Source organism: Miniopterus schreibersii (genome assembly GCF_964146895.1).
Source record: "Miniopterus schreibersii genome assembly, chromosome: 19".
NCBI lineage: Eukaryota > Metazoa > Chordata > Mammalia > Chiroptera > Miniopteridae > Miniopterus > Miniopterus schreibersii.
Genome location: NC_138119.1, coordinates 16998813 through 17024021, shown reverse-complemented (window position 1 = coordinate 17024021; position 25209 = coordinate 16998813). Strand labels below are relative to the sequence as shown.

The 25209-nt window shown below is 35.4% G+C and overlaps 1 protein-coding gene across 2 annotated transcripts in view; it reads right to left on the bottom strand.

Moving 5' to 3' along the window:
* Positions 1–25209, bottom strand: part of RABGAP1L (RAB GTPase activating protein 1 like) — a gene marked incomplete at its 5' end in the record, with an annotated part of 365222 nt that overhangs the window by 309605 nt on the left and 30408 nt on the right. For both annotated transcript variants that reach the window (XM_081121358.1, XM_081121362.1), the window contains 6 exons: positions 2190–2300; positions 3488–3645; positions 9916–10090; positions 11788–11998; positions 15521–15713; positions 17152–17322. In XM_081121358.1, the coding sequence (XP_080977484.1) occupies positions 2190–2300; positions 3488–3645; positions 9916–10090; positions 11788–11998; positions 15521–15713; positions 17152–17289 (986 nt within the window). The remainder of the gene's footprint in view (positions 1–2189; positions 2301–3487; positions 3646–9915; positions 10091–11787; positions 11999–15520; positions 15714–17151; positions 17323–25209) is intronic.

Here is a 25209-nt window from a genome sequence, read left to right as displayed (position 1 = left end):
AGATACCCATTTCCTAAGGAAGTATATAAGGATAAAACACCATGAGGTATGGAACTTACTCTAAAATTATTCAGAAGTGTGTGTGTGTGAGAGAGAAAGAGAGAGAGAGTGTGTGTGTAGGTGGGGAAAGAAACACTGAGAGACAGGGACAGAGAAACAGGAATCAAGAATTTGAGAGATTGAGAAAGTGGGTGCAAAGCAAATGAGCTAAATATGACCAATAGGTGATTCTGAGTAAAGACCATACAAGTGTTCTCTGCACAAGTTTTATTTTTTCTCTTCTGTGAGTTTGCAATTACTTCTAAATAAAAAGACTGAAACATTGCTATACCTACTGCTAATAAAAAAAAAGTCTTAAATCTCATCATTCTTTTTTTTTTAGTGGTCAAAATGGTTTACTCACATTTGTTAAAATCAGAACTGAAATGATGACATGTATAAAAGAATAGATAAAGTGGTTCTTTCACTATAGTCCATTGTGTCCTTAATGTTCCATCCCCTGCTGCCCAATGATTAGAACATGTGGACTCAACAGAGCAGTTACAGGGACTCAAAATCATCTCAATTGGAAGCACTCTCCACCTCAGCCCCTGTGGCTTAGGACTAAAATATTCAAAAGCAACAATACCTTTATCTTCAGCTATTTTTCATCCATTTTAAGAAGCCATCAATTTTAAAGCTCACAATTATTTTTTATACCACTAAGGGAAAAACCATGACAACTATAATTATAAGATGCCATCAATTGTTAAACACACCACAATTTCTGAGATGTTAAACATGAAAACATGTGCCTCTTAAAATTGATGAAATAGGGTTTTTATTATTTGTTTTCACTCTACCAAGATGCTGAACAGAACTTTTCCTGTTATTTGGAGACCAGCAGTAGGATCCAAAGATGGGAAGAAAGTGGCACTAAATATCTGACACTCTAAAGAAAGCTACAGATAACTGGGGGCCAGACACCTTCTCCTAGACGCCATTGGGACAGAGGCTGCCGTGATGCCATCAACCAGAACCTTAACTGGCCCTCACCTTCATCCCAGTCTAGAGAATGAATGAAGAAGTGGTCGTAGTATACAACAGACTTGATAAAGAGGCTTTTTTCTTTCTCTGTAATCACCATCAGTATCTCCCACTCCTCCAAGCCAAGTGAATAGGTATTTGTTTTTATTTCCAGTTTTTTGCCACTATAAAAATGCTATAATAAATATCCTTCAAAAATGTTCTTAGCGGTATACTTTTATTTCCAACAGGATACACTCTCTAGAATGGGACCCATGTGTCTCATTATAGGTATTTTTTATCCTTCATAGATGTTGCCAGATTGCTTTTCAAAAACTATGTACAAAAAAAAAAAGATGTACACACACTTTACCCTTTTTGCCCATATCCCCACCAGCTCTACATCCTATTTCCACCAATTGGGCATCTTACTGTTACCTTAATTACATTTCCCTGTCTATTTGTGAACTGGGACGTCTTTACATATATATATATGTTTGCCGGCCATGTAAAGAGCTTTCCTATTCATACCGTTGCTCGCTTTTCTCCTTTTCTTCTGCCAATTGTTACAAAATTTATATATATGATAGGTGTTAACCCTTCATCTGTCATCTATATTATGAATATTTTTCCAGAACTATCATTTGTTATTAACTTTGTTTATAGTATCTTCTGTCCTAGAAGAGTTTTTTATTTTGTTTTATATAGCCAAATATAAATATATAAATGCACCCACACACATATATGTGTATGTGTGTGTATGTATGTGTGTGCACATTTATATATTTAAAAGATATGTATCCATCTTTTAAAGCCCTGTAACTACATGGACTGTTTATTAATAAAATTTTAAAAATGACTGAGAAGTTAAGGTATCTGTCTTATATGTAAATAAGGAACAGCAAGAAAAAGGAATTTGACCAAACAGAGTTGAAGAAGTTGTTACTGAAAACATAAAGCCATTTCATGTTTATTGCCCCATCAATGAGATTTCAATGAACCAGTTACATCTCCCTTACTTAAGCACGAAAGCATTATGATCCTCATCCTCATTTTAAATAAAGAAACTAAATATGGTAAAAAGCCACAATGACTAATACAGCTGAGATTTAATAGCATGTCTCTAGAAACACAACACCAAGGTCAATATAAGATTTGGAAGCATTTAGGAGCAAGCTGCTTACCTTTCAATAGCTAATTCTTTGTTAGAAAGTTGCTGCACTGTAATCACAACCTTCTTCTCTATTCCTTGTTTTAATTTGAAATAAAATTTATCTCTGTCCTTAGGCACAGGACTGAAATATACAAAAAAAAAAAAAAAAGAATTATCAATACAATAAAATAAAATAATCTATTCCAATGCTAGAATGAGACAGCAAAGTATAGAAGCAACAACACCCTTATTCTTAAAATGTACTAAACTCTCCTCCTGTCACATAGTAACAAACTACAATTTTATAGTCAACAAAACATAACAGAGATTAAAAACAAGATTTTTTAAATGACATATTTCAAATTTTAGTTTTTAAATTAACAAATTTAGGAATACGATCTAATAATTTATTTTTAAAGATGGTCCCATGTCTGGTTTAGCTGGAAGTGCAGTCATGAGTTCTTTTACCATAGTGAAACCCAAGGCAAAAGAAAATAAGAAGAGCTTACTTTTCAACATCTAGAATTTGAGATGACTGTGACATATCCAGGAAAATATACATAAAAAATGGATAAAGAGATATAGATTGCGGCAGTCTAACCTAGGCTGGACTGACTATTCTTAAAACTTACCATTAAAACAATAAATGTCTAAAATATAGGTTGTCTTATCCAAAAAAGAAAAATACCTTGAGCGACTATTTGACCTAAGACTCAATTTCTGTATCTGTAAAAAATAGATAAAACACCTACCTAACAATTATTGTTAGAATTGAAAGCACAGTTAAGGGACATAGGCGATCACTAGAGTATAATTGTCCTATTATCCACCTATTTTTGAACTGGAGAAAACATTCTAAATACACAATAGAATGAATGGGTTAAATAAATGATGGTTAAGCCACACAATATACTATTGGTAAGCATTAAAAATAATTTTAAGAACATTTTAATGGAAAAATTCTTATATCATAAAGTTAAAAAGAAAAATTTGTATATATATGAATATATAAAAATACCCCCTAGAAATAAAGGAAATAAATAAAATATTAAGTGTTGTCTTAGTTGACAAGACTATAGCTGTTTTTACTCTACCTGTATTATTTTATTAAATTTTCTATAATAAATATCAGTATTTTTAAATATTAAGAAAATCACTTACATAAAATATCTGAAAAGCATGAGAAAAGTGAAACATATTCATTCACCAAATATTTCTTTAGCATTTTGAAGCTTTATACGAACACTGTATAGTTTCTAGAATCTTTGTATTAGCCAATAGCATATTTCAGGCACAATAACAATTTTTATTCTTTCCAAATAACCTCACCTAAAGTTTCCTTTTCCATCATCTTCTTTTACCTCCAAGGAGACACTGAAGGTAAACACATCACTGTCGGGGGTAGGAATAACTGAGTCTTTAACATCAGACACTTGTCTGGAAGAACGTTTGAATGCTGTACTGAAACTATATAAAATTCTGCTTACCTAAAAGAATAAAAATGGGAGTACCATTAGGCAAAGGCTTTAACTGCATTTTGATACCCTTCTCTCCTAATTCTTGAATCTATAACTTTTCATAATCACATCTTTCTTTAGCAGATAGATACAATCTAAGCATATATATAGTTTGTAATATAGTGTATGCATAGTCTAAACATATATATTATAGCTACTTCTTTCCATGTGGCATTTAAACACAGTAATAAAGATATTTAAGTTCACAAAAGAACTCTATTTATTTAGAGTTTCTAGACCTCAGAATATACCATACTGCAATGAACGAATCCAAAGATAATTACTAGCATAATGCCGGCATCTAAACCTTGGCAATCAACGCACACAAACAAGGTTTTAGCCCAAGTCATCAATTTCTCTTTTCACTTCCCTCAACTTCAGAGGACTAGACATTGAGGCAAAGAATGAAGCAAATACTGGTTTCAGCAATAAGCAAACACAATAACACAGTTTAAAGAGTTTCCAGTGTTGTTACCCAACACAGCTGTGATATAAATGCATTGCAGGGTTCCAGAATGAATGTGAAATGGTCTTATCTATTTTACTAGTATTAAGCCACCCTGTAACTACTTTAGATAGATATATAAATCATATACTCTTCCCCTAAAGTGGAGAGGTACTCTAAATCTCACACTCTTCCAGAAGTCATTGTTTTTCTCGGTTCCAAAAGAAGCATCATACCATCTCACACCTGTGTAAGCCTGAAACACAGAAGACCTTCCAAATCTCTTGGGCCACTCATGGGTTGAATGGAGAAAACAACATGAAACAAGAAGGGTTTAACAAACATTTTCAAAACCTCACACTGGGAGGAACACGTAAAGAGACTTCTCTGAATGTTAATAAATCCTTCACTTTAGATAGGGTGGATTCAAATTGCTCACTGAATTATATTTGTGTGTCTAGGACTTTAATATCTTGTTATTTGCTTGACACAAGAACACTTTCATCAACATCAGAATGTCTTAAAGTATGCGGTCTTTCCCCATTTTTCTATTTTTTCTTATATATTCATACATTCAGCCTATCACATTCAAAACCAAGTGATCCTCAAATCTCCAACAGCCATACTTACACATATTAATCAATGATTGCCCTAAACTTCCTTGCCAATGCCGAATTAATAACTTCTTAAATTAACTGACTTACACATTTTTTACTGTATAAGAATGTTGCTTGCCAGCCTAAAGTTCAACTTCAGCAGTAGCATCATATTTGTATCACATCGCACATAAAATTTTTTAAATATTTTAATGTGTTATCTGATTTTAATTTTATATTGAGTAAAAACAAGAAAAGAAGCAAAGGACTAACAATAAAAACTGTAGGCCTCAAATCTGATACAATTAAAACAATGATAAATTTACTCATTCATTCCACAAATATATTTTGAACATGGTCTGTGTACTAAGCACTATACAGCAGTGAACATGGAGCTTACATTCCAGCACACATAAGCTGAATGTGCTTGAGCATATTTTTAAATACCCATTTCCCGTTTTATATAATTTTTGATACATTTGTAGAGTCAAACCCCAACTGTATTTTTTCTCCTTTCCCATATTTTCCATTTCACTTTCTTTGTGTCAAAGCTATAAGCAAGCCTACCACATCAAAAAGTCAAAGAACTTGGCAAATTCTAAAGTAGATGGCAAGGCTCAGGAATTCCTCTTTCAAAAGGTAAAGTATATGGGGCTGAGCCAGAGTAGGTAGAAAATGATGGGGTTCTGAGGAGGGCCAGACTACACCTTTCTTTTTGGAGGAAGGACACAACAGTACATTAACATCATTAACAGCAATCAAACTGCATTTAGTCCTGACTGTGTCTTACAAGTTGCTATTTCCAGCAAAAGGTTATAATCGTTAGTGAATTCTAGAGTGGGTGAAAAGCTGGAATGGTATCCACAGATTAGTAAGGTAGAGTAGCTTCAGAAACAACAATGACCAATATCTATAGTTACTAGAACAAACTGAGTAACCAATATCATGACAAGAAAGGTAAAAACACATGCCATGGCAAACATTTCTATATATGCCAACTATTGAGCGCACACACACACACACACACACACACACACCACACAAAATAATGTACTAAAACAGGCCTTTTCTTTGCAGAAGGCAAAGGTTTATTGGCATAATACAGTACAATTTTTCCCCAGAAGGCAGCACCTATAGAAAGCACTAATTAAACACAAAACTATGTTGGGATTGTTGTTGTGGTGGTGGTGGTGGTGTTCTGTGGTTGTTTCTGAAGAGATGGAGAGGGCACATGTAGATACGTGGAAAGGAGAAACACCAAAATCTTAACTCTGGTGAAATTCTGAGTAACTTTTATTTTTTTTATTTCAGTATTTTCCAAATTCTCAAATATATATTACATATTAACAGTCAAAAAAGTGCTATTTTGGCCCTAGCCGGGTGGCTCAACTGGTTGGAGCACCGTCCAGTATGCCTAAAGGTTGTGAGTTTGATTCCACTCAGGGCACATACCTAGGTTTCAGGTTTGATCCCCAATCAGGGCATGTACAGGAGGCAACCAGACTGATGTTTCTCTCTCACACTGATGTTTCTGTTTCTTTCTCTTTCTCTCTCTCTCTTTCCCTCCTTCCCTCCCTCTCCCCTTCTCTCTAAAAAATATAATTAAAAACACATCCTCAGGTGAGGATTTAAAAAAAGACATTTACTTAAAATAAATAACATAGCCAATTTTTCTAAAATAAACCCCTTTCCCTAATATTGGTGAAAGAGAATCAATTCTTTTAAAAACACCGTATGTCAGTGCTAGCTGGGTAGTAGACTTATTGGGGGATTCACTTGGTAAATTATATAAATGTCTAACCACTACACTGTGCATCTGAAACTAATATAATATTAAATTTAAACTGTAATTGGAAAAAAATAATAAGTAAATAAATAACACCATATGTCAAGAAAATATTCACACAAAAAATAAATGTGGAAAAATTCTATAAAAGACACATATCTGGAAAGATATGTGTTAACATTTTAAAAACATGTTGCTCAAATATATTACTCACTAAAAGGGGCTATATAAGAGGCATATCATAAATAAATAAAAACTTTTCAAAAAATTATAAAAATCTAAGGAAAACAGTAAGAGCATAACTTCTGAAATAATTTCCAACATAAGGTATTTTGCTAAAATAACATCAATATTTTCCTATGTGAGGAATAAGGCTTTCTTTTATATAGTGGCATATCAGCAATCCCAAGAAAAACCAGTGCATTAAGAATTAAAATCTTCCCAATTATACCCTTAATATTTCTCATGAAACACCGCTGAATGCCTAATACCACATGATAACAACTGTGCTTCTAAAATATAACACTGAGAATTGCTAGTAATGAATTGTATGTTAAAACATACAAACAACACAAACATCAAAATATGTTTTGAAGAACCTGATTATACTGACTAGTAAAAATAAATTCTTAAAGAGTAAACTAAGCCTTTTAAAACATCTTTAAGAACAGTTTTGTATAATATACCCATAAAAGGGCAACAAGAATAGGTGCTTTCTTGTTTTTTTTCTCTATGCTTTCTGATATTTCGCTTTTTCAGCAGAAGCCTAGCTGGTCATTCTCTTGTACAAAGATCACCGGCATCAGGATCCCAACTCTTCCACCACAGATCACTGAGATTCACTCCAACAGAGTCCTGCAGAAGAACATCCAGGGTAGCGAGTCAAATGTTCCCTAACTCTTCTGTTGGTTTAGAACCCCTAATCCTTGTGCCACAGGTCCAATGAAGACATCACCCTCACTGGCTTCTCTGCCACCACTGGTGCTGCTATGGTGAAATAAGAGCATGACATGACTTCTGGTAGTGGTAGCCATGTAGCTTATCCTACTTGAAAAGATATCTTGCTTTTAACAAACTTCTTCATGTGTCATCCTGGGACTCTGAAAACAACAGAAAACAAATTAATTAGTAACACTGCTACACAGTACATATTTAAGCAATAAGAATGTCTGTCACCTGTTCCTGAGCTATCTTTGCCAATTGCTTGTGCTCAACAAGAGAGGACCAAATACTAAAGACTAAAGTTGTCACTTCAGCACAGAAAAAACAACTTCTGGGAATCAAATAATCAGACAACTGGTAGGTGCAAGAAAAAGACTTCAGATTAATTAAAGGGTAATTCTTTTTTGAGGAGAGAGGAAGATGTTGGACATCTTCTGTAAAGGCATGGGTAAAACCCAAAGGCAGGTGGGATGAAAGCTCTATGACCAATCAATCCCTTTATAAAGCATAACTGAGCCCCAGCCAGTTTGGCTCAGTAGTTAGAGCATCGGCCCTGGGAATGAAGGGTCCCAGATTCGACTCCGACCAAGGGCATGTACCTCGGTTGCAGGCTCGATCACCAGCCCTGGTTGGGGCGCATGTGGGAAGAAACCAATCAATGTGTCTCTCTTACATCGATGTTCCTCTCTCTAAAGTCAATGAACATGTCCTCAGGTGAGAATAATAAAAAATTTAAATTTTTTAAAGTCTCAAAAATGACAAAGATTTCTCCATCCATACACAAGTGAATGCTATAATCCAAGGAGAGTTTCATACCGTCACAGGTAAGAAGAATGCTTGCAGCCAGGTCCCTTTCAGCTTCCTTCTGCCACAGGGTTTCTGCCTCTCCAAGCAGCAGGTTCTGCAACTCTTCAATGTTCACTTCCTTGCTGTTGAGTGCCAATTTTCCAGAAACCACACAGGTATGCTAAATGATGGCTGCCAACATGAAATGCCAGCACTCTACCATCAGTCAGAGAGAGAGAGAGAGAAAGAGAGAGAGAGAGAGAGAGAGAGAGAGAGAGTGTGTGTGTGTGTGTGTGTGTGTGTGTGTGTGTACATAAATGTTGGATGAAATAGATTCAGAACTACTCACACAGGCATGGGTTCTAGCAGAGAACTCTATGACTACAATCTAAATTACATGTGTCTGCACATGTTCATTTTGGTGTTCATGGATTAAGGACTGACATGCCCTGAATGCTTAGCATCAAACACACAGAAACCTACATTTCTATGAGTTCAAATGTTGTGGCCAGAAAGAAGCTCTCAGAACTCCTGTTAATACACTGGTTTATTTATGTTTCACGGTAAAGAGCAATAAGAATAACTGCAGCTTTCAGCATTTTCTGATGACAATTTATATTCCCCAAAGCAGACACGCTGAAGACCTTGCTCATCCAAACCTACTGATTAAAGCCTAAGTACTAAAGTTCTAAAAGTACAAATTTTTTTTTTTAATTTGGGGAGAATTCAACAGACGCAGAAAAGAAGGAAATTTTCCCACATAGTTAACAGCCATTCGATTCTGAACTATTTCTCCAGTCTTAGAACAAACCACACCACTTAAGAATGGCTAAAAGGAGCCCAGCTGGGTGTGGCTCAGCAGCTAAGCATCGACCTAGTATCCAGCAGATGGTGGTTCGATTCCCGGTCAGGGCACATGCCTGGGTTGCGGGCGTGATACCCAGTAGGGAGTGTGCAGTAGGCAGCCGACCAATGACAACTCTCTCATCATTGATGTTTCTATTTCTCTCTCTCCCTCTCCCTTCCTCTCTCTGAAACCAATAAAGACATATTTAAAAAAAAAAAAACAATGACTAAAAGGAACTTCCTGGCCCCTTTGAAGGCCTTCAAGTTGATACCCTGCTATATGTGAGCATTTGTATGTTTAATTAGGCCAGCTCTCTAGAGCAAAAGCCAGCTTCTAAGTGAATGTATATAATAAACAATAACTGGTGAGACCACAGAGCTCTATGAAACCATCTTAGTACAATATCCAAGTACAAGCAATACGCAACCATCATGCCCAGCAGAGGAAAAGGTATTGTTAGAGGCACTTTTTATAATTACATGGATCAATTAACTTGGGCAAAATAATAAAAAGGTACAAAAACATTCCCCCTTCCTGAACCTGAGCAATGACTACCATGGTGGGTGGGAGGACAGCTCATCAAGGGGACTCTTCCTGTCCCACCTGTCAGGCTGAGTGTGCCCCGCCTATAATACCACTGTCATACAGTTACAAGATTTGACTTTCCCTATTCAGTTCTATGCAATCACAAATATGAACCTTCTCTTTAGAAATATACTCCAAATGCATATAATATGGTATATGGTCACACATACAAATTTATCACACTGAGATTAGAGCTCAAACATATTACCCTAATTAATCTCCATAGCAAATAGCTACAATATATTATACTTACTGCCTCTTTAATTTCACAGGTGAAGACATGTATCTGAAATTCTTCTGAACCATGGGAACTCTCTGTAAATGCAAAGCAATTGCTCTCTGTTGTCCCATCATGTCCACGTGCACAGAACAGCACCTTATAGATTGGAAAAGATGCTATCTCCACATTGCTGGACTGGTCTATGATTCTGCAGAACAGTGATGGGAAATGGAATAAAATATTAACTATCAAAGAAAAAACACAAATAGTTTTTTGTTTGTTTTGGCAAACAGTTTTACTATGTCAGTAACATATAAACATACTCATCTTAAAATCACAAAATAAACTAGTACCAATAATGTGAGAAAATCAATTATCTTCCTATTCTTGCTATATATATATATAATGTATAAGCATACACACACACACACACACACACACAAATTCATCACATTCTTTCGACAATTACTTCACTTTTACGTTTCCTATGATCTAATTCACTTATTCCCATAGCCAAGTATACACTGCCTAGTAAAATCTATGTCACCCATCCCTAACTGCTATTCTTGCTCTGTTACAGCAAAAGGAAAAGGAATGCCAGGTCAGAATAGCACAGACCATCCACAAAGAGTTCATTTCTATTGAGAGCAGCACCTACAAGTTTATCCAAGCCCCAGGTTACTGTTCAAACAAGACCTCTTTTACCCCCAAAAATGGTCAGAGTGGTTCCAAAGATCAAATTAAAACAGAATTTAAGAGGTAAAAGAAGTCTGTGGGATTTAAGAACAAATAATTCTCTGACTTTCCCTATACAAATCCTGAGCCCTAGATTGATCTAAAAACTCAAGACCACTGCAGGGTCTCAAACTGTGAAACTGAGGCGTACCCACTAAAAATAGAGGCAAGTCAAAAGAGTAAGTCTTTGTCAATGTGTGTTTGGCACTTTGAAACTAAACAGATAACATTAAAAGGCATTTCGACATTTTTAAGAGCTATCATACAAACAATATATCTATAAAATCCTTTCCTGAAAAATTCAAAGAATTTTTACCAAAACCTTGTCATTCATATTGCTATTTTAGAAATTAGCTAACATCATCTCACATTCTAAACTTTAGAGAATGATGAAAATCAAAAAGGGTTTGAAAAAAGATTAAGTCAGCCTTCAGGGAATATTATAGGTTCAGGACACATTCGACCTAGTTTCCTAGACCTGGTACATTTATTTGTTCATTCAGCAAATATTTACTGAATGGACCAGATACTACTCTAGACACTAAAGTTACAACAGGGAAAAATAAAAATAACTTGCTCCCACGGAGCTTATGTCTAGTGAGGAAGGTAGACAATAAACAAATAAGCAAATAAGTAGTATATAACATAATGTTGAATCAAGGAAAAGTGCTATGAAGAAAAAAAGACCCAGTGAGGGGAAAGAATATAGTCACAAGTGTGACTGAAGGCCACTGGAGGGCTGAATGTAGGAGAGTAACATCTGATTTAAATGTAAAGAGAGTCAGGTTTAAATGACATTAAACATTATTCCTAATTAAGCATAAAAGAAAAAGCCATTTTGCTTCTTTCCAGTCTGATGAAAAGAGCTGAAAATCAAGGGCTCACTCCAATTTTTTGAACCACTGCTACATGACAAGGTAGAGGCAGATTTTCAGGCTCTTTCAAAATACAGAAACAGAAATTACGGGTATTTTACAGTTATATTTCCACTTATAATATTCTAAGCATAATTTTGCAAATGCCCCTTGCAAATAAACATATTTACTTTGCATGTCTACAGAGTAAAAGTGAATTAACAGTAAGTCCTAAGCCTGATTTATGAATATAATATCATCACCACCACCCAAAATTTGCAATATGTCTAAGGTGGAAAAGAGAATTAGAGCTCACCTCACAGAACCTTCTGGAACATTTGGCACATACAAAGTAACAGAAAAGGGGTACTGACTGGAAGATTTCATAGTTGCCATTGCCCGTAAAGCCTCCACTTCATTACGTGGGGAAGAAACCTTCATACATCCTAAGTAGGTCAGTTTGTTAAATAAAACACTATCTTCTTCAGGTAATCCACTTGGAGAAGATGGTCTAGGTGTAGAAATTTCTGAAGAAAAAACACTCGTAAGTTAATGCAAAATTTCACCATAGAATTTTGCCTATTGCAGAAAAACAAATGAAAAATTTAGGTTTTTCTGTGTCTTCTAAAGTTTATCATTCACCTTAATTCAGAGTTCTAGAATTGGTTGGTTTTTTATTTTTATTTTATTATTGTTTAAAATATTACAGATGTCCCTTTTTCTCCCCAATGACCGGTTCCACCCCTTTCCTTCCCCCTCCCCAGTCCCTCTCCCCACCATTGTCCATGTCCTTGGGTTGTGTATATATGCACATAAATTCTTTGGTTACTCTCTCCCCCTCCACCCACCCACCCTCCTCCATTCCTCTGACATTCATCAGTCTCATCTATGCGTCCATGTCATTGAATCTATAGAATTGGCCATTTTAAACTTCCAAGTCTCACAAAGTATTATTTTACTTAGTTACAACTTCTTTAGAAGAAAAGGAAAAAAATGCTAAGCTTTATATTTTAAAAAATAAAAACATGGAGTTCAAATGATATAGAACAATGAGAAAAACCTACACTAAAGATAGTGTGAATTGGGCTAAAAATAATGAGGATTAAATAAAACCAAAATCAGTTAAAAGTTTCTCTCGGCTGTGAAGATCCTGCATGCATAGCACCAAATTTAGTAAGCAGCCCACTTTCCTAAACAAGTAAACAATGTTAAGATGTTACAGCTCATACCAGTAACAACCAAAGTCAAGCTTCTTACTTTGCTCCTTCCTGGCTTGGTTGCTTTATGAACTATTTAAGTATTCCAAAGGAAAACTTTTCCCCAAAATAATTGTTATTTTGATGAATGATCCTATGATTGCTTCCCCCAACTCTCCCCCCACTCATCATCAATAAGTCTCTTTAAACAACAACTGTTCACTTTAATTCTAAGCACAGCATGTAGCAAAGGCTGAAGATTATCTGTCTGCATATATCAGGTAGTAGAAAATTCTCAGGTAGTAGAAAAGAGATTATCTGTCTGCATATATCAGGTAGTAGAAAATTCTCCCTTTGCCACTCTGCTAGCCCACCTACAACCCATATTCAGCTAGTCTCCAAATCTTCCCATTACCCATAACCATGCTGCACAAAACTAGGCTGAAAGCAAAGATAATGAAAAAAAATACTGAAAGTAAACAGGGAAAAACAGTATGTTACAAATAGAAGAACAATGAGTGATTCAAAGGACTGCAGATTTCTCATCAAAAACTATGGGGACAAAAAGACAGTAGAATAACATCTTCAAAGTATTCAAAGAAAATAACAATCGAGATGTTTTTCAAAGAATGAGATGAGCTAGCTCTCTGGAGTCTCTTTTATAAGGGCAATAATCCCAATCATGAGGGCTCTGTCTTTATAACCTAATCACCTCCAAAGTGATTAAAAAGCTCCCTCTCCTAATACCATTACCTTGGGGATTAGGATTTCAATATATGAATTTGGGGGAGGACATAAACGTTCAGAATGTAGCATAGCATGCCTTTTTATGGAAAGTGAAAATAAAAATATATAACTAGAAAAGTTACTTATAAAGCAAAGGAAATTCTTCTTATCCTCTGAGATCTTCAGCAAAAGATTTTTTTAAAATGTATTTATGTAATGGGTGTTGAGAATACAAAAAGTACACAATGCATGATACAAAAAGTACACAATGCATGATCCTATCAAATATGCTCAAGAATAAGAATCATATTATCCAAGACAATGCAAAGAACAGTTGATTCCAACAACCCATCAGAGCTACATTAGAAGATAAAAGGTATTTCTTCCCTTCTATTAATTACTATATTAACCAAAAAATAATAATTATATGAATGTTGATATCAGTATGCTTTGGGGTTTTTGGGAGGGGTAAGAATTTAAGAAATTCAAAAGATAAAGCAAAATACAATAAAAAATACAATCTCTCATGTTCCTTCAATCAAGAACTAACAAAAATTAATTGTAAGGTTTCCAACCTAGTATTTATAATTTAAAAATACAGATATAGATATAGATACATATATATAGCTTAATGAGTATGGCCCTATGCTGAGACCTATGAGTCTTTATAGTGAATCACCAAAGCATGGGTGTTCTTGGGGACCCCCAATACAGTACAAATTTCTTCTCCTAGTCTATCTTTTACCCATATTTCTTAAGGCACCTTTCCAATTCAAAAGGTTCAAGTTTTTATGTATTAAAATATAACCACCTTTACCTTTCTGATTTGGGTCTTCCTACCCCTGAAAACCACAAAAATATTCTCCCATATTTTCTTCTTATAGATTTCTTTTTCACATTTAAATATTTGCTTCACTAGGAATAAATCCTGTGTATAGTGTAAGTTAGGACTATCATGGGCCTACTATGTAGCACTCTGGCCTATGTCTATACTTACCCTACACCAACATTCTGAAATGGACTGTGAGTGCCCTAAGCCAATCAGGATAATCTCACCTCCTCTATAACCAAGATCTATACCTATCAGTTCATGTCATTCCCCTAGTGAGAAAATGGCTCATTTGGTCCAATCAGAGTAAAACTCAAAACTTTTGTTCAATGGGTGAAAGAACATTCTTTCTCTCAGCCACCAGGCATCAACAAATCACTTGGCCTTTTCTATTTCTGCTACTAACTACATTTTGTCCATAAAGAAAGTCAATTAAGGAAAAAGGTGACATGGAAAAGATCAAAACTGAATAGTTTAATACTCACCTAAGGATATGTGTTGTTTTATTATTATTATTGATTTTTAGAGAGAGAGGAAGAGAGAGTGAGAAACATCAATGTGAGAGAGAAACATTAATCAGTTGCCTGCCATACATGCCCCAACCAGGGATCGAACTCACAACCAAGGTATGTGCCCTGACTGAGAACTGAACCCACAACTTTTTGGTGTATGGGACTATGCTCCAAGAACTGAGCCACCCTGCCAGGGCCAAAACTGAATAGTTTACAGAGAAATTCTACCAGAAACCAGATCAAACCATACCTCTAGTGTTTAAACCAGATGGAGTTGCATTTGATTTGGCTTGGCTTTTCTTGCACCCAAAACCATTTAGATTTATAAGCTGGTATTCCTACCACAAATTATACTCACTCATGATGGACTGATTATTTAATACACTGATGGAGTTAATGATATTTTACTTAGAATTTTCACAAATTATATTAAATAACTGTTGTCAAACTGAGTAAAAAGGTACATCATATAAAAGACTGTGTCAAATACACTTCTCTGAGAACCAAGAACTTATTCACTTGTTCAGTGAGTATTTATTGAGGGCCTACTATGTGTTATGTATTAGGGGTCAAATAAAGACCCAGATATAGTTCCTGTTCTCAAAAAACACTGAAACTGGTATCACAGGTAGAGAGGCTAGCAACCATAAGAACCAAATGAGAGCTCTCAACCAGCAATGAAAAACTGGTGGCCCTGATCTTAAAAGCAAAGCTAACAGGATTTTTAAATTTTTATTATCACTTTATCCCATTTTTCTTATTGTTTCTATGAGTTCAGTACAGTACCTGTATTTGATGGATCCAAAATTAACTGAAGAGATGGCTTATTTGTTTGGCTGGCTGAAACATTTCCAAGTGAATGGTCTGAAATCTCACTGAAACTCTGACGATCCACAAGAAGACTGTTCTGCCCTTTCTCAGAATCTCTTAAAATCTCTTCCATGGCTTTTTCCAGTTGTTCATCACCATTAGAAACTATCTATAGACAAAGCAAGACAATTCTGTTTCAATCATATTATGGTTCTGGAGCTGAATGAAAATATTTCATTTCTAGATGAAATTAAAACAATCTAAATATTTAAATTTAAATATAGTCATTGAATATCAAGAATTTATATAGTTGTACCTAATTTCACTAGATGTACTATAATACAAAATCTTGAATTACAAAAATAGCTAAACTAGAAGACTTAGTTTCAGAAAAGGATTTCTCAGAAACACTTCAGGCAGTTTCCAACTACATCTGATCTAAGAACTTGTTTACAGAGATTTTCTTTTCTTGTTTTTTCTTTTTCTTTTTGGAATATATTCCAGAACCAGGTAATCTTAAATGTATGAGTTTTAAAGGGAAAAATTTATAAATTTAAATAGACAGAGTCTACTATGAATATCATTTAAAAGGTCACATTTCTTATCATAGCATAAACATATTTCTGATTTCTTTACAAATTTTGTTTGCTCACTGCCAAGAGGAGTATTGCTAATTTCCTTGCATTTACGTTAACTCAGGTTTTTCTTAAAAGCAGAGAGGACACAAAACCTAAGTAAATAAATAACATCATAAATTAAATACATTAAAATATTGATGTTTAAAGAAATTTAGATAGTTGTTTATTTAAATAGACATTTAAATAAATTTAAGTAAAGCCATTGATTATTTTAATAAAGTTATAAAACTATATATCCTCAACATAATGTAAAATGGGTATTTTATAATCTGACTTTTATATAATTTTATTAGATTTACATACTAATATACCTTTGATGCTCCCACCTTTTAAATTAAATAAAAATCATAAAAATTATGTAGCACATCTGATTACTTTCTCTACTCCTGTTTCTAGAGGGTGGATATCCAGTTCTCACACATGTATACCTGGGTTTGTTTGCTCTTTTTTCTCTGAGTTAGGAAAGGTAACACAAAAATGAAAAAGGAACATATCGAAATGCAAACTCAACTAAAACTATAAGACATATAATTTTAAAATATTTAGACAAGTCAACTGTTAAATCACATACTAGAATGTTACCAGCTGATTTAAAGCCATAAAGGAAAAAAAGTGAAAAGTAAACATTACTATTTATATAACCAACTTAACCTATCAGTAAGAAAGACAAAACTATTCCAATAAATTAAACTTATGTAAAATTTAACCATTAAGTCTAATTCCCAATTATCCTTTCTCTTTCCCCCCTTCTATTCCTTCTTTCTAAATTCCAAATTAAAAGATAAACCACCGAAAGCAAAAAACTTCAAAAATATACCAACCAAATAATGAGCCTCTAGATGAATCAAACATTGACTCTATTCTCACAGTCAACACTTAAGAAAAACCTTTGGATTTTATATATCTCCTTTCACCTAGTTAAAAAATCCATAATTTAAAATAGTATCATTTGTAGGAAAGAAAAACTACCTTCAGTTCAGGTTTTTCTTCATCTTTTGTAGAAGTATCATCTGCATGCTGAGGAACCAAAACAAATTCTTCACTGTTCAGTGTAGCCACAGAATCCAATGACCCAGTAACCTTCTGTAATGAAGCTCTGACCTCCATTTCAGTTCTGCAAAGGTCTCTTCCCACATTCACCTGGTCAAAGTCACAGGGATTTAAAAAAGAAAAAAACACACCCATTGAATAAAAACATGAACTTATCAATCCACAGCCTTTAAAAATGGTTCATGTGAAAAAGAATTCTGCTCACTGGATAATTATCTCAAAACTAGGGAAGCTACCCTCTTGGACTGAGCCACATAATGGAAATATACTCTCTTCACCCTGTACTGCCAGACTAAAAGAACCATATTGTTCCCTGAGAAACAACACAAACCCGCCCATATCTCAGCTACTACTGTTTGACTCTCTATTTTTCTCCTAGAAATACTGTCTTTGTTCTTCTTAATAAATAGAAGGAATAATTAAGCATGATACTAGAAATATCTACAAATTCACACACACACACAAATACATTCACAGGAATTATTTTATAATTAAACCTGAATGTCTCCAAAAACTTATCTCCTCAAGGCCACATATAGTACTTTAAAATATATTTTATGTCACTAAAATTAACTAATATACAATTCAACACCCTAAGCTACATATCTTTTCTTTTCCAGACACAGTACCACTTATTATCTGAAGGGGAGAGGGGGGAGTCAAAGCTTTCACATTGCATTTATGTAGCAAACAATGTTACAGTGATCAAATACAGTGTAATTCTGTTTTCTGGATAGATCTCTACACCATACAAACTCAACATTCTCCAAATATTCACAAATTTGCTTTAGTTCAACATAAATGCTACTAAATTGCAGACGCTGCCCTCAGCACTGGGGTTACATGAGTGAACAGAAGGACTAGTTGCCTGCCCTCTTGGAGCTGACAGCTAATGAGAAAACAAGCAATGAAGCAAATATGGTAATTACAAATCACTCTAAAGGCTATGAAGATAATAAACGAGGCTTATGTGACAAAGAGTAGGTTAGTTGTAAGGAGTGTAGGGGCAACTGTAAGTGAGGTGGCAGGAAAGGACTCCCTGAAAGGGAAATATTTGAGCTGAAACCTGAAAAACAATTAAAAGGACAATATATTTACACAATCTGCTCAGCGACCAAACGGGTAATATGATAGAGGGGTAAGACAAGAGGCTAGGGCTAAAGAGAACAGGACGTTGTAACTATGGTAAATCTGCTGATCTAGGCCTAAAATTCGCCCAGAAATGTTCTTTTTCTCTTTCTAATTCCGTTATTTTGTTCATGGCAGCATATTAATATGGCTGCAATATCTTATTTTGCCATTAGGTGACACTAACACCATTACTACTGCCCCCCCCCCCACAAAAAAAATTATTTCCAGCTTCAAGTTACACTTTAAAAAATTACTTCCCAACTTCATGAAAAATCAAAACTTCCACTAATATCAAAATAAGGAATAACTATACTTCTAGGCTAGGGTAATAAGACTATCCACATTTATTTGTTAGACATGCTAATATCCTTCCTTTTTAAAACCCTTCAAGTACATTCATTTGCACTCTCAAAGTTTTTCTCATTTTATGTTATGTTTCTGAAAATGCAGCATGTGTTAGAAGCCACGTCTTTACCCTTCCAGTTTGCCCCAGAATCCCTGATTGCCAAGACACACACATCCCAGGTGTTCTTTGTGTGGACAATCCTTCTCCAAGTCCTCTTCAGCTGCCACTCCTCTACTTAACATCTACATGTTAGAAATTCCCCAAGTTTAGGACCTGAGCTTTTTTCTGATTCCCTCTTGCACACTCTAAGTAATATCTCTCATTGTCATGAATTTAAATACCATCTACATGCTGACAGTGTCCCAAATTTCTATCCCAACCCAAATGTCTCCTCTAAATTCCTGATTTGGAATCCAAAATTCTACTGATATTTCCATGTGGAATTCTTATCAGTAACTCAAACATGACCCAAAATGAATTTCTAATGTCTCCTCCAAACTTGTTCCTCATTCAGATTTCCCATTTCAGTAAATGACACCACCTTCTACCAAGTTTCTCAAACAAGAAATATGGATCTTATCCTTGTCTCATCTCTGCCACATTCCTCACATCAGCATGGCAGCCCTGCCTCTAAGATACACCCCACATCTATCCCATCTTGCTCTATGTCAATTATACCAGCTTAATCCAAGCAACGTTCTCATCTACTATAAAAGTCTCTAACCCATCTCCTTCCTCCAGTATTCTCCTCCCTAAGAACACTTTTGGAAAATACACTGGATTACACTGAAACTCCAGACTAAAACCCTTCCACTAAAATTCAAACAAAATACAAACTCCTTGTCAGAACTTGCAAGGCCTAACACACTCTTGCCTCTGTCACTTTATCATTTCAACTCTTTAATCACAGAAAATTCAGTCCCAATTCAGGGTCTTAGCTCTTGCCTCCTACTTTTGTATGACTGACTACTGGTATCAGCTTTCATTCGCCCATTCAACAAATATTTTATGAGTCCCTGTTATGTGCTAGAAACTATAACGGGAACTGGAGACTAAATGATGAGTAAGACCAATGTAGTCCTGGCGTTCCCAAAGCTAACATTCTTATGGAAGAGATAAATAACATAGAAGAAAATAAATCAGGATCACATACTGGAAAGTACTACAAAAGGCAAGGAGAAGGCAGGAGGCAATATGGATCCAGCTGACGTTTGGGCTTAATAAGAATGAGTGAGCCATGGAATGAACTAGGGAGAAAGAACTTGATGTGAGAAAAGGCTTACTGAGGACCAGAAAAGAAACCATGATATAGCTAGATCGTAAGGAGTATGGGTGAGAGTTAGTAGGAGATGAGATATGGAAAGGACGGCAGAGAAGCCTGAGGCCATCCCAATGCTAAGGCTATCTAAAGAAGCCCCCTCCACAATCCCAAACTCTGTTTTGTTTACCAGGGAATATTCCATGCCTGGCATAATACCTAGTACATAGTGGAAATTCAATAAATGTGTGGGACAAATTGTTCTTAAAAGCACAAATCAGTTGAAAGTTCTCACAAAATAGCAAATGTGAAGCCCGGGTACAAGCCAGGTAATCTGACTTCAGAGTAATGCTCTGACCTGCACTGTTACACTGCCTCTTAAAGTCTACTCATCTGCTGAGACCCAGGGTTAGTATGTGCCTCAACAGAATGCCACTGTGTGCACCCGATCGTCTCCACTCCTTTCCGCATCAAAACTTTCTGTCTCTTCCCCCAGAGCATTCTTCTTAGATCAGAGATAAATAACCTGAGAGTTAACTCTGAATTAGGATTTTAATAAATATTAATGGTTGCTCAATTCAAATTAGATTTGCAGAGATCTTTTAAATATGGAGCTTGCTGTTCTGTGAACTCAAGACTAATAGATCAGTTTTAATTCAAGTAAAACAGAGCAGTGCACAAGAGCAACACTGCTTTTAAAAGCATTTAATTAAAGGCTGCCCTATTATAATCTAAAAATAGAATGTAAAATCTGACAAAGAATATTTATGTCTCTTCAGATATTAATAAAAAAATACTGGGAAATATAGTCGAGGCATAAACATTTTAATTTTAGGGCGTTTTAAAGGTATATGAGAATAAGGGACAGAAAGTTATCAGTGCTACCAAAAATCTGATATATGTTTCTTCTATTCATTACCTTCTCCCCTGCTCTGAACCCAAAGAAACTCAATAATATTTTTGATTTAATTAAATCGCTTAAACATCCCCAAACCTGTAGCAATTTTAACAAGTGAAATCCCTTTTAATTCTTACTCTAATGCCACATCATTTTTGTCAAATGAGCAATATGATATCTAAATTAGCACCTCCCTTGGATGCCTTAAAACTACAATTTTCACATATACTAGAAACAGGAGAACCACATTCAGCAAAGTCTAACTGGCAGCTATCTTCTTCCCAAAATAACCGAACACATTCAAAAGATAAAGTCATGGTGCACATGGTCCAATTTCTTTCTGTGCCAAATGTGGTTAGTCTGCTTCTTGCTTTTATACTATGCATTTGTACCTATTCATTTTCAAGTGGCTCTTAAACTAAAATAGAAAAGTGAGAAAAAATGAGTGTAAGTCAAAATTTGGTAAGCTGGAAAGACTATCAGGCATGACAATTAGAATCACTATAGCAGACTCATTACAAAGGTAGAAATAGAAAATACTCTTAATTTACAATAAGAAAATAGCAAACAAGAGCCACACTAACATGCATGTGTGTATGCAAGTATGTCCCTTCCCCTGAAAAGGACACAAAAGGGTCTTATTAATTCACATTACTTTAGTGGACACCTATTTTTATTAGTCCAGCAATATCTCTAAACCTCCTTTTCTGAGAACAAGGCTTCCCTCTATTCAAACCACATGGCCTTTATAGAAACTAGACCAGTTAACCTATTTCCTAAAATTTCTGTACTGATGACCAAAGAGTTTGTCATGATAGTGTCCCTCTTACAGCAGAAACTTTTAAGATGTAAACTGGGAATTGTTGGTGGCCATGTTTTTACCCATCTCAAGAATGCCAGTATGTAGGGAGAAAGAGAGAGTCAGTCCTAAACATAGACAAGCAAGACAGTCTCACTTGAGTCCCATCACTTTGAGCCACTCCTGAGGCCTAGCTCTATCTGTTCCCATCCTCAGTCTTGAAAATCCACTGTTCCCTTAATTCTATAAAATATCCCTTGCAATAAATTACTTTTGCATAAGCTAGTTTAAATTGAGTTCCTGTCACATGAAGCCTAATGAGTCCTAATTATATGCTAGCCAAAAGACGCACAAGCTATATTTCAATAGGTTGCAGATGGCCATATGGTTTCATATAGGAGATATGAGAAGAGAAATCTGGATGAAGGAAGAAGAGAGAATCTGAAAAGTTGACAATAATGTTCCAGGTAAACAGTATAGTGGGTGTAATGAAAGAAAGAAAAAGTAGAGAAATGACTTATTTGAAATAATTACAGAAACAAAAACAGAGTAACACAAGTAGTACTTACAGTCAAAGGATGGTTTCAAAGACAATAACAGAATGTTTTATAACCAAAATAGGAAGCCACCAAAGGACAAAAAGGAATTTAAAATGGTATGCACATTATGATTATTCCTACATAATATTCCTATGTCATAAAAATAGAATGTAATACAGGGAAAAATATTTTATTTAAAAATCTATATGGATGGTGAGATTTATAGGTAACTGTGATAGATGATATTATTTTTACCAATTTTCTACTCCCTCTCTATTCCAGAATTGTACATTTGTGGCCCTGGTCATGTGACTTTGTAGTGCCTCCCAAGGGAGTATGCGGAGCAAAATATTTCCCTGCCCAAATCATTTTGGACTGAGCCACAGACTATCGATAAACAAAACCTGAGCAGATGCTTTAAATTTGAGTTATCTGGCTTGTTCTCTTGAGAAGACCAAGAAAAGAACATGTCCCAGGAAGCCAATGAACCCAAAATGCATTATAAGAAAAAGACTTGAATTTAATCCACAGGCTCCCTCACAGACGCACAGAACCATGAGTTAAAAAAGTAAATGTTTATTGTTGAAGCCATCAACGTTTCAGCATTGTTACACAGCATTGCCGCCACAACAGCTGGCTAATTAAGTGATCTATTTTTAAATATCTTTAGCATTATTATACTATCTTTAGATTAAATAAAAATCAGAAAAGGCTAACACAGCAACTAACAAATCAATCTCTCAATGAGATATTGATATGGTTCTTCAACTATTACCTAAAAAAAATCCAGGGGTTTCTATAATTATTATTGATATTCCACTGAATTAAAATGTGCTCCAATAGTCTACATTTCTAATACAAATATTCAACTCTAGGTATATTCAATTGTGTAAAACTTTGACCCATGCCTATACTGTAGTTTAGAAAAGCCTACTCAGCAATAACTTCTAGGCAATAAATATAAATTTAAAATATTTTAAAAATAAATATACCTAAACATTTTAATGAGGATTAACTTTAACTCTGTATTTTTCTCTTGGTTTTTCTGCTAAATTATATATGCAATCAATTCAAGGGCAAGGTTGATACAATTCAGAGTTTCATAAACTTGATTTAAGATTAATAATCTGCTTTATGCCCAGTGAGTATAGGTATATGGTCGAGGGGGGGGGGGGGGAATCCCATCATATCACGTAATACACTACAGAGTCCACGTAACTGTAGCCCCCTTTCCTCTGCTGAAATAAAATCAGCCTTGTGACCTCTGAGTCACCATGCAATACTTGGTATGTTGTGTTATGCTGCACAGAGCACGTAACTCAGTCAAAAACCTTGAATTCTTTCTGGCCCAATGTGTCCATAGGAAAGGTATCTCATGTCCATGAGCATACTGGTTTCTTTATTTGAAAAATAAGGGGTTGGACTAGTTGATACCCAAGATCTCTAAGTTCTAAAACTTCTACATGTCATTTGTTTTATATCTGTATATGAAAAAGATGCCAATACTCCCCAAATTGATTTACAGGTTCAATTTAATTCCATCAAAACTTTAAAAAGAAATTCTGTGCCCTGGCCCGATAGCTTGGTTAGTATCATCCTGACACACCAAAGTTGAGGGTTTGATCCCCGGTCAAGGCACATACAAAAAGCAACCAATGAATGCATAAATAAGTGGAACAACAAATCAATGTCTCTCTCTTGTCCTCCTTCTTCTCTCTCTCTCTCAAATCAATAAATAAAATTTTTTTAAAAATTCTGTGACACTTGACAAAATAATCTAAGCTTTAGGATGTTGGTTAAGAGCATGAATTAGAAAGCCAGACTGCCTGGATTTGAATCCTGATTCCTCAGTTTAATGTGACCTTAACGTAAATATTAAACCTATCTGAATCTCAACTTTTCATCTGTAAAATCATGATAAAGCACCAACATCATTGGGTTGTTATGAGGGCTGCATGTGTTAATACATAAAAAAAGCGTGACACATATTACTCACTCAGTAAATATAAGGTAGTATCAACATCTGGAAGAAAATATGGGGGAGGCGGTAATAAGAAAATGTGGGGATGAGGAAAAGCTATATTACCAGATAGTAGGGGTCTGTCTCCTAAGACTGCCCATAGGTCAAGTGCCCATCTCAAGCCCAGCACTGGGAGTGGGGAGAAACCAGGTTAAGTGGTTTAAAACATGCCTGCCTAGCTCCTGCCCAAAGTTTCCATCTGAGGGAACTGTGGCTGTGGCAGGTGTCATGACTCATTGCACTGAGAAGAAACCCCTATTCTTCTGTTCTACTTCTATGTGGGGGCTTTCACTTCTTACTGGGAAGAGTGCAATACTAAAATCCTCACCACATTTTCCAATCCACCTGTACCAGTAACAAAGCTCAGTACATTATTTTGTCCTACATTTGGCTTCTGTTTCTGTTCTCAATTAGTTAAAAACCCAGAGAGTTGCAGAAGTGACTTAATTACACCCTCCTGAACCTCAACTGACATGTGCAGTACAGTTAGAGAAATAGAGAGGTTTGGGATGAAGCTGTCATTAATGAAACACTAACATCAAGAGAACCACAGGGATGGGTATTATCATTTACAAAAACATAACTTCTTTTTAACTGTAAGGTTTCAGACATAATACATTTTTGAACATGTACTTCAGTCTACGAAATCTTCAGACCACTGATCTAATACTCTGACAGCTTTGAAAAACAAAACAAAACTAAGTCAACATCACCAGCTTTTGTTGCTGCTCAGAAACTGGGCTCTATCAGTGCACTCAGTCCTACACGCTGATCCTAAGCTTTATAGCCTGACACATCTGTCCCTTGATTAATAGAAGAGTCTTCCTAGACATTTCCTACTTTGATGAGTCCATCTGAGCCGTTTCCCAGTGTTCGGAATGCTCCTAACTCAGCTGTTCTCTGTTATTACAGAACTTCCCTGGTTATATCCCAAGCATCTTCTAGTATTGTTGTCAACTGCTCACTGGCTGATAAAGACCAGCAGG